This window comes from Taudactylus pleione, unplaced genomic scaffold (genome assembly GCF_031769625.1).
Source record: "Taudactylus pleione unplaced genomic scaffold, aTauple2 ptg000150l, whole genome shotgun sequence".
Taxonomy (NCBI): domain Eukaryota; kingdom Metazoa; phylum Chordata; class Amphibia; order Anura; family Myobatrachidae; genus Taudactylus; species Taudactylus pleione.
In genome coordinates, this window is record NW_028284552.1 from 297,501 (window position 1) to 308,258 (window position 10,758).

Below are 10,758 nucleotides of genomic sequence, written 5' to 3' on the forward strand. Positions count from 1 at the left end.
TTATGGAGCCTAGCGGCTGTCCTAGCAGCCCTCTGCTCTTTTAATCAGTTGGCTCTACACTTTAGAGTTTCCCTGGTGTGTGGGTGCATAGTTTGTACATTGAGATTAGCGACACTATTCTACTATAATCTGTTGGGGTTATGGACCAAAGCGCATCTCTGGGCTAGTGCACATCTTTACATAAGTGTGACAGTCACTATGTTCCACGCAGGGGGCCTGGTTGGGTTTTCCTGTTCAGTATCTGTTGATATTTTATCACACTAATAGGTACCTGACTGGTACTTTCATGGTTGTCCTGCTGCCCTGGCCTTGCTGTGTGGGATGCTTCCCTATATTGGTAGCTCTCCCTGGGTGGGGTTACATTCGTGCTCCTTTACTGCTAAGTTCCTTGTTGTTTTCACACTATGTTCGGGCCGGCAGTTGGTACTGACTACGCACTTCCATCAGGTTGGAAGTTGTCTTTTTATCCCTGTTTTCAGTATGGGTTATACTGCTGTCTGACCCTCTGAAAGGAATTGTAGTCTCCATCCTCTCGTATTTGCCTCATGTCCCGTGGGATCTCCACTTGTTGGAGATGTCTATGGTATAACCTTTCCGCTGGTTCACAACTTTGTTGTAGTGGGACCTCAAGGATCGTTCAAAGCGATTGTTCGGTCTTGTCTTTGACCTCCCAGCATACTCTTTATTGAGAGTCTGTGGACAGGATCAACTTTGTATCTGTTGATTGGTATTGTCATACTTCTATCTATATGATTATGACCAGCGGTGCTGGGATTCTGCTGTCTGCAGCTGTTGCAGTTTCCTGTGCAGACTCTAGTACGATTCACGAGTTCTTCTCGTTTTCTGCCCTTCTCCTATGGATTCTTGTTGGGGCTCTCTGCTACCAGCTGTCTGGTTTGGTCTATTTTCAGCCGCTTCTCAACTGTGATTGTTTTCTCGCCAGCCGTTCTGTTCATTTTGGCTTCCGCTGTGCGTACGTTCTGGAAGTTCTTCTGTGACTGTCTTCTGAGGAGTAGTGTTTGTCTACTGTGCTCTACGACACTTTATCCTCTGCCTCTGCTGGGCCTTTTGTTCTTGGCAGTCCCTATTTTGGTTTGGCCGAGGGGTCAGCAAGTTCTCTGCGCTTCCCACCCAGGAGGTTGGCTTTGGGACGTCCCCACTTTCTTGAACTCCAGTGTCCCCTAGTGGATGAAGGAGAAAACAGGATTTTGGTACTTACCGATAAATCCCTTTCTCCGATTCCACAGGGGATACTGGACGCCCGCCCAGCGCTGCGTACCTGACGTTTTATTGGGTTCATTCTATGGTTGTGTGACTGCATGGTTCCCTGTTATGGGTTCCACTGTTCTCATTCAGTCGGTTTTGTTCCGTTCTGTGGTCTTCTCCTTCTCCTCGTTTTCTTTTCTCTTGTCCTCCGTCTCCTCTCGGGCTCAGTTCTTAAACTGGGGCTGATGGGGCATAGAGGGGGAGGAGCCAGTCACACTTTTAAATTATTTAAAGTGCCAGGCTCTGCTCTACCACCGTCTATACCCCACTGTCTTGAACTCCAGTGTCCCCTGTGGAATCGGAGAAAGGGATTTATCGGTAAGTACCAAAATCCTGTTTTTTGTCTGGTACACACTTGTTTCTATGGACGGGTTGACATTAGAGTGCCATATGCTGGTTACGGAAGCTGAATTTTTATTCGCCACAATTATATTGGTTATTCTTCTGTTTAGGAGTTGTGTGGGCCCGAATGGCGCCTTCGGGCTCCCGCTGCTCTTACCACTGTATATTGTGCGGGATTTTACATTATGTTGGGTCTCTAAGACTGAGAGATAATATTGTGTTTCTGCCCCAGTGCATCCAACAGCTATATTGTATTTTGGTAATGTAATTATTAAATGCCGCTTATTCTACACTGTTTGTTGGGTTTTGTTTTCTCTTAGAACTACCACATTTATTTATTTATTTATTTTTGTTTTTCAGTGTTTGTGTTTTATTTTTATTGGTATCAGAATCCTACTATATGTTTTAATCCTTGGATATCTGTACGCTGGTCATGTCTTCACATTTATTGATTTTTGTATTTTTCTTTTGGGTGTAACTTCTAAAATGTATAAATAAACACGACTTAAAAAAAATTCTGCAGGATTTAGCACTGATAAATGACAGTATTTGGAAAACGCATGCCACAACCATACAATCTAAATAGATCATTAGAATGTTTATGATGGCATTTTCTGTCTCTTTATTGGCAGTAAAAAACTTAGAGTGAACATCAATGTCCCCATGAAGACAGAGCAGAAACAAGAGCAAGAAACGACGCACAAAAACATAGAGGAAGATCGCAAGCTCCTCATTCAGGTAACTCCTTGCCTTCAGGGTGTGATAAATCCTTTGTTGTAGCAGAAAATAGGACCTGTCGCCTGTGATGTGAGTTTCGGTAACCTTTTATTTGTAAAACAACTTTTACTATGAACAGTCGGCTGTCCTACATTAAAGTCCTTGATCTTTCACAGAGATTAGTTGCTGCAATATTTGTGGGTGCGTGCACTAAGCTATTGTCACTATGCAGCCTACTTAATTATACAATTGCATTAACAGCTGGCAAGTTCATGAATACTAAAATTATTAATAGTCCAAATTGTTTAAGTGAGACCAGGTTTGTGCCTTTTATAATAAGAATTCTAATTTTGCCTCTTATCTATTCCTTCTAAAACTATGAATTAGAATGGGAAAACCAAGGCAGGCTGGCTCAAACTCGTAGCCTTTTACTCATTACCTTTTTATATACCAAGAAAATATTTAGCAATGCTTTACAAATTCTATTCTGTACACCGCTCTCCAATTCGGTTCTCCAAAGTCTGTTAAATGTGAATGGAGGGATTACTCTCCTCTCGTCTATTTTTCTACACACAGATCTCCAAAAAGATTAAATAGTATTTTGACCAGCTGTTTCCCATATCATGGTGCATTTGCTGTGATGTAGTTTCTTTGAAAATGGTCTTTGAATTTGCAGTACTTGAATGTTATTCCCTTCTCCTTGTCTTGACATAGGCTGCTATTGTAAGAATCATGAAGATGAGGAAGGTCCTGAAACACCAGCAGCTTCTCGGAGAAGTTTTGACCCAGCTGTCTTCAAGATTCAAGCCACGTGTTCCTGTTATCAAGGTAAATTTAGACTAAAATGGTGAAATCCTTAACAAGCCATTGTCCATAGTGCTAGTTATCTCTATCAAAAACAACGTACACTTGGGCCCTTACCTCTATAGTGACTTTAAAGAACTTTGCTGAGAAAATACCATAGCAAAGGGACTATTGTGGACTTGTGCAAGTAACTACTCAGCTGACAAGGCTGAAATACCCATCTGTCTTGTCTTGTTGCCAGACCAGTGGAATCTGCAGTGTAGGCTTCCCAGCTGGACTTCTTGGGGTATGTTTGTGGCTTTTTTGAAGTACAGGTAGTTGTTGTTGCCCATAGCAACCAATCAGATTCTAACTATTATCTTCTAGAATGTGATGGCAGCCAATCAGATTCTATTTATTTCTCTATCACCTTCTAGAAAATAATAGACCTAATCTGATTGGCTCCTATGGGCAACACCTGCACTTTAGTAAATATACCCTCTGCAGTGGCGTGGCTGGCTGGCTGTTTCTCCAGCATGTGCTCTTGTATTCAGATTGGATGTATAATGCCCACCACTGTGACTGAGAGAGTAAATAAACCTGTTCTTGTACAGACAAACACCTCACCTGCCAGTGGCCAATTAAGTGTCTAAATGATGTGTACATTCAGTGCTTCTGGGGGAAGTGCCGCTTCAGGTGCTCAGCAATGCCTGTCTTTCCACTTACCCTTTCCAAATCTATATTCATTTTGTTATGTATGGTGGACTTGATTAAAAAACACAAATGTAAAGTCTCTAACTTTTGTATCAGGATAGAAAAACTGCAGACACCAGAAGTCACATACTGTAGGAGACAAAAGGGCAAATATGATCAGAGAGCCACCAGTTGGGTGAAAATGACTTAGAGTGCCATCTGCAGGCTATTAGGGTATATTGTGTGCCATATACCTGCAGACTATATACTAAAGGGAAAACTGGTATACAATGGTCGCTCACTTTGTTCTCTTTTTTTCCTTAGAAATGTATTGACATCCTTATAGAAAAAGAGTACCTTGAGCGAGTAGATGGAGAAAAGGACACATACAGTTACCTGGCTTGAATAAAAAAAATAATTTTATACATATATTTAGAAATTGCCTGATTGGGTAACGTCATTTGTGTGACACTCGGCAGATAGTAAGTAAAGTGATGGAGAGAATGGTGACAAGGAAGAACTTCATACGAGCTGATTTGTTGCCACCTGCTCTGACACTTTTTAACCACACAGGAAACGGGACTCCAAAATGCCAGCCTCAGGACTGACACCATTTCAAGCATGTAAATATGGATATATGGACACCAATGCCCTTTAATTTAAGAACTGAGGGTAGCCTGTACCCAAGCAAAACAGATGTTTGCATGCTACCACCTCCCTCCTTTTAAATCAGTACATTTTGGCTGTATGGGCAACAGATGCCAATAAAGCTAGTCCCTAGTTATATTGGCAGCACAATGATATAGAGTATGAATGGACCTAATGTAATCTGCTATGAAATCCCATTTGTATAGTGTGTTTCATTTTTTTAATGTGTGAAAATAAAACAAAAAATATAAAAAAAAAAAAATCTGTACAAGTTGTTTTTGTCCCAGCAAAATATAAATCACTAACTTCACTGTGACAAAGTAATAATCATTACCTAAAGCAAGATTGATTGGATGCAAAAATGTATAATTGGATCTTGCCTGGAATGGAGGAGGTTATATTACCATTCACGTTTTACATTGGTGACTCCTACAAACAACCAAATCAGTATTCAGAAAATGGACTTTCTAAAACAGACACAGCTGCTGTTGGTGTCTTCTGTTTTATAGAGCTGTATGAAGGAAAGGCTAACACTGGGTTTGGCTAGTGCTGCCCTGTGTTTGTTCCCCTTGTATTTCACAAAGTGTAATAAAATTTGCACTGTCCATCAGGTCCAAAATAAATAAACAATAATGCATAGAGCAGCCTACATACATACATACATACATTCATTCATTCATTCATTCATTCTTCTTCAGGGTCCATAGGGTCCACAGAATCTACCTTGGCGTATGTAGTGGAAACGATCCATTGCACCAAACAGCTCTAGCTTTGCCGCTCCCAGCATGCATCAGTCCTCCCTATATACCCCACCCGCAGCCACAGGCATTCAGTTTTTTCGTTTGGTGCACCTCAAGTATCCAGACGTACCTGTTATAACAGCAGGACTGCCTAGGCAGTCCCAGGCTTTTTTCTTTTGATTTACTTAGTTTCAGACTACCGAGTTTAGCAGTACCAGGCGCCGTTAAAGACGCAGGTACTACGACTCCTTTTACCTCCGCCGGGGCAGAAAACACCAATATCGATATGTGCCCTGAGGTTCTCGGCGGCCCTCAACATGGCTTAGCTAGCACCTGTGCTGAGGTCCAGACTGCAGGTCCGGCACGGAGATGACCGGTAAGTCCTAGCATCCGGTGTAGGAGACACATCGATGCAACTGCGGGTGAAGGCCTCGTGTGACGTATCCTCATGAAGGCGGCCGGGGCCATATCGTCTGTCGCCGGGGATGGGTGGTAAGAGACATACTAGTCAACGTCTTGCTACTGTGAGGTCAGCGTACCCGGCCGTCAAAATCGCAGCCTAGGGGAGATAGGCGCTTCCGCAGCTGCTCCTCCCCAAAACCAGACGCAGCTTCCGGGGCGGAGTTTAGCGTCTGGTTTGCTATATTTGACCACCTTGTGGTGAGACGATCGCAGATTGCAAGTGTGTGTACTGCTGTAGCTGCTGGTTTCAGAGGTTGGTCGGTCTCCCTGTATACCTCTCCCTTGGGCCTAGTATATAGCACTCTGAATCAACTAGCCAACTCCGGAGGGGTATTGGTAGGATATAGAGTACCATTTGCAATAGCAATTATGTGTATTTATGCATTGCATGTGACTTTAATGCTAGCTGCTGTATTGTACTGCCTTTTTGTTCCAAACTGTCAGTTGTACCTATCAGTGTTTCTCCTCCTCCCTCTGAAAGTTGTGGGCAGTGTCATTGATAGGGAGTCGCATTGCATTTACGCTGTACACCTTATACCATTTACGCATTTGTCCTGTCTAAAGGTGTAGGGGAGGAGGAGGATATGCCAGTACTCAGATCATGTGTGTCTTGTTTGGCAGGCCTGTCTGAGCAGGATGTTAATCTGGATTGGTTGCGTAGCCTCTGTTGTAAACAGCTACCTGTTCAAGCCAGTACAGCTAGAGTTCCAGCGCTAGAAGCACCCGAGTGGTATCAGGTTTTCTCGCACTTGGACAAAGTCGCAGAAGCGTGGGCTCCAGCTCCGGTATTTCCTCATGCTATGGGGTATTCACAGCAGTTGCATCCTTCCTTGTATATACCCCCATTAATTCCTGTTGGGTTAATTCTACTACCCACTCTAGTCAAAGTATGCCGCCGTCTATAGCTCCTCAGCAGCCAGATAGACAGGTGGTGGCAAAGCAAGCGCATAAGAGAGATTCCTATCAGTTGCCTCATGACGACCCTGACTCCTTCAGATTCCGAGTTCTGGGTCTTGCTCAAAAGAAGACCATCAGTCTCTGGTGGATGTCTCCTCTCTGGTGAGAGTGGTTAGATCTGTCCTCAGTATAGAGGAAGAGGAGGCCCCACCGATAGCCAAGGTGGTCTTTAGTTGCCAAAAGGTGGCTAAGGACTATTTTCTGAACAACTGACGAATCTTATGTCTGAGGCATGGAGTACTCCTGGGAAGCATTTCCATGCTACGAGGAATATAACCTCTCGGTACCCATTTGCACTTGGTGAGTGTAACAAATGGGAAGCTCCCCCAACGATAGACGCTCATGTCACGAGGTTGGTTTGGAGCGCTATGTTGCCCATTCCTGCAGCATGCTCTTTAAAGGAGGCTACAGATAAGAAACTTGATAATGAAAACATTGATTTCATATGATTATCTGGAGCTAATACCAGACCAGCTATGGCTGTAGCCTGGGTAGCGAAAGCTATGGAGGAATGGATGACAGCTCTGTAGGGTACTATACCTGATTCTACCAGAGAACAACAGTCTTTACTCTTATCAGATTTGGGAAGCAGCTGTGTATATGGGGGAAGCGGTTATTGATGCAGGTATTTTGGCTTCTAGGGTCTCTGCAGCCTGTAGGTCACTTTGGCTAAAAATCTGGAAGGCGGATGCAGGATCCAAGAAGGTTCTTGAATCTTTGCCTTTTGCGGGGAAGGTATTGTTTGGACCAGAACTGGATGAAAGAATGACTTCTCTGGCAACACCAAAGTTTGCCTAAATTTAGTAGTCGTGGACGGCAATTCAGCTGTCGACAGCTCGGTCCTGTCGCCCACAGAGTAGGGCGAAGGGTCAGTCTTCCTCTAGACGGTCAGCCCAAGAAATCTTGGTCAGGCAAATGTCCTGCCTCCAAGCCAGAAAGTAAGTCTACTGTCTGATGGGGCAGGCCTCACCCTAGGGGGTCTTTGGGTTGGAGGTTGACTCCTACAGTTCTCCCAGACCTGGTATCTGGCAACTACGGATACCTGGGTTCGAGAACTGGTCTCTCAGGATTATGCCATCATGTTCAGGAGGCATCCTCCTCAGAGGTTTGTGGATACAAACCTGCGTTTAGACCCGTGCAGGCCTTTGGTATACCGGGAGTCTATTGGGACCATCCTGAGGTCAAGAGTCTTAGTCCCTGACCTGTGACGCAACAGGTAAAGGGTGGTGGTTCTAATTTATTTTTTATTCAAAAACCAAATGGGTCACGTCGCCCTATCCTGAATCTGAAGTCTCAACAGGTACATCCATGTGCCAAAATTCTGTATGGAAACCCTACGGTCAATTATTCTGGTGATGGAGCCTGGGGATTTCATGGTATCCCTGGACATACAGTATGCATATCTGCATGTGCCCATTGCACGATACCACCAAAGCTTTTTCAGATTGGCGGTAGATCAGCAACATTAACAATATCAGGCTCTACCCTTCGGTCTAGCCACAGCCCCTCGGGTATTTACCAAAATAATGGCAGTCATGACAGCTCATCTCAGATGACAAGGAGTCAGGATACTGCCATATCTAGATGACCTCCTGATATTGGCTCAATCTTAGGAGATATTACAATGTCCTCTGCGGTTGACCATTGCTTACAAGAGCACAGCTTGGTAATCAATTGGAAAGTGTCTGATGGTACACTTGAGGGTGCTGCTGGACTCTCTGGGACACAAGATTCTTCTACTATAGGACAAGATTGTTGCACTACAAACTTGGGTGCGCAGTCTGCTCTGCAAACAAAGTGTCGGTAAACTTGGCAATGTAGGTGCTGGGCTCCATGGTATCCACATTCGATATGGTGGCCTATGCCCAGTTCCACTCCAGGTCCCTGCAACAATGGATCCTGGCTCATTAGGATGGTCAGTATCATCAGATAAAGTCCCAGATGATCCGCATCTCACCAGAGGTTCGGCTCTCCCTTGCATGGTGGCTGGAGATAACTCATTTAAACAAGGGTCACCCATTCTGGATCCCGGGAAATGGTATTCCTCACCACGGATGCAAGTCTGTGAGGATGGGGAGCGGTAACAGGTCACACCTTTAAGGGAAGGTGGACGGTCCAGGAAAGTCACCTGCCAATAAATATATTGGAGCTTTGTGTAGTGCACAAAGCACTCTTACTGGCGCAGGACCTCCTACAAGGCAGGCCTGTCCAGGTTCAGTCTGATGTAGGCCACTGCTGTCGCATTGTCAATCATCAGGGAGGCACACTAAGTCCGGCAGCCATGAAGGAAGTGGCAAAGATTCTGCTATGGGCGGAATGCCATCTTCCAGCAATATTCATCCCAGGTGTACTCTACTAGGAAGCGAACTTCCTAAGTCGCCAGGACATACACGCCGGAGAATGGGCTCTTCATCCGGACGTTTTTCAACTCCTGGTGACCAAGTGGGGATTACTTGACATAGACCTCATGGTGTCACGTCACAACCACAAGGTCCCCAGGTATGGGTCCAGAACAAGGGACCCCTCAGTCACCTTCGTGGATGCTCTGGCGGTGAGGTGGAACTTCAGGTTGGCATACCTGTTTCCTCCAAACTCTCCTCCCAAGGGTCGTCAGAAAGTTCAAGCAGAAAGGTGGCAGGATAATACTGATAGCTCCTGCCTGGCACAGGAGACATTGGTTCTACGACCTGACATATCTGTCGATAGAGAGTCCACTTCCACTGCCTCTACGGCTGGATCTGCTAGTGCAGGGTCCCTGCCTATATCAAGATTTACCTAGTCTGGCTTTGACGGCATGGCTGTTGAGTCTGACGTCCTCAAAGCCAAGGGTTTTTCGGCCTGATTCAGACGATGCTGAGGACAAGGAAGCCTGCTTCTGCCCGCATTAATTTTTTCTCTTTGGTGTGCTCCCAGAAAAGTTTACCCTAAGATTTTCAAGGTCGCAAGAATTCTTGCTTTTCTTCAGGCGAGATTAGACCTAGGTCTTTGCCTGGCTACCTTGAGAGTTCAAGTTTCTGCATTGTCTGTTTTGTTCCAATACAGGATTGCCCCTCTGCCGGATGTTAGAACATTCTTGCGAGGGGTTCTCTGGCTGCAACCTCCATTTGTCCCTCCGGTAGCACCGATGACTTTGTAGACTTTGATTATCAGGGCATTACAGGCGGCTCCCTTTGAATCTTTGGATACGGTGGACGCAAGATCGTTGACAGTGAAGACACTTTCTTCCCGCTAGCTCCTCGGCTCGTAGAGTTTCGGACTTGGCAGCGCTGTCATGCCGCTCTCTATAATTGATTTTCCACCAGGATAGAGCTGATCTCCGTACTAAGGCGGGTTTCCTTCCAAAGGTGGTTTTCCGTTTCCATATAAATGAGGAGATTGTAATTCCCACCTTTCAGTCTTCAGACCTGTCTGCAGGTGAAGCTTCCCTGGATGTGGTTCGAGCTCTTCATATTTGCGTGTAACGTACCACCTCCATCAGGAAATCAGACTTGCTGTTTGTGTTTTATATGGGTTTCACAAACGAGGCTGGCCAGCAAACAAACAAATGGACGTTGGCTCGCTGGCTGTGTACGACTATTTCTCAGGTCTATACATAGGCTGGTCTCCCTGTTCCTAACACGGTGACAGCACATTCTACTCTGTCTGTCGGACCGTCGTGGGCAGTTAGACATGTTGCCTCGGCTGAACAGCTGTGCAAGGCAGCCACTTGGTCTTCTGTCAATACGTTTATCAAATTCTATGCATTTGATACTCTTTGCCTCCCAGGATGCTTCCTTAGGGCGGCGTATTCTCTCTGTGCAGGAGCGTCCCCACTCTTAGGGGAACTGCTTTAGGGCGTCCCCAAGGTAGATTCTGTGGACCCTATAGACCCTGAAGAAGAAAATCAGAGTTTTGGTATAACATACCTTAGATAACTCCTTTTCTTCGAGGTCCATAGGGTCCACAGAGCACCCTCCCTGACGCACCTGGCCTCAGTTGGGATCTGTTCTTCTTTTCTGTCACTGATTCCCTCTTCGTGTGTTGAGTGTTTCTTGTGTACAATGTAATAACCTTCTCCACTATCAGTCTCTTGTTGTTAGGCTTGTTTACAAACTGAAAGCCTGGGGGTTGGTTATATAGGGAGGAGGACCGATGCATGCTGGGAGCTGCA

The 10,758-nt window shown here is 45.3% G+C and overlaps 1 protein-coding gene across 4 annotated transcripts in view; it reads left to right on the plus strand.

The window, feature by feature from the left end:
- The window catches only part of CUL1 (cullin 1), a 132,629-nt gene extending 127,929 nt beyond the window's left edge, over nucleotides 1-4,700 (plus strand). For all 4 annotated transcript variants that reach the window (XM_088474257.1, XM_088474254.1, XM_088474256.1 and 1 more), the window contains 3 exons: nucleotides 2,241-2,346; nucleotides 3,040-3,153; nucleotides 4,126-4,700. In XM_088474257.1, coding sequence (XP_088330383.1) covers nucleotides 2,241-2,346; nucleotides 3,040-3,153; nucleotides 4,126-4,206 — 301 coding nt within the window. In that variant the 3' untranslated portion in view covers nucleotides 4,207-4,700. The remainder of the gene's footprint in view (nucleotides 1-2,240; nucleotides 2,347-3,039; nucleotides 3,154-4,125) is intronic.
- The last annotated feature ends 6,058 nt before the right edge of the window (nucleotides 4,701-10,758 follow it).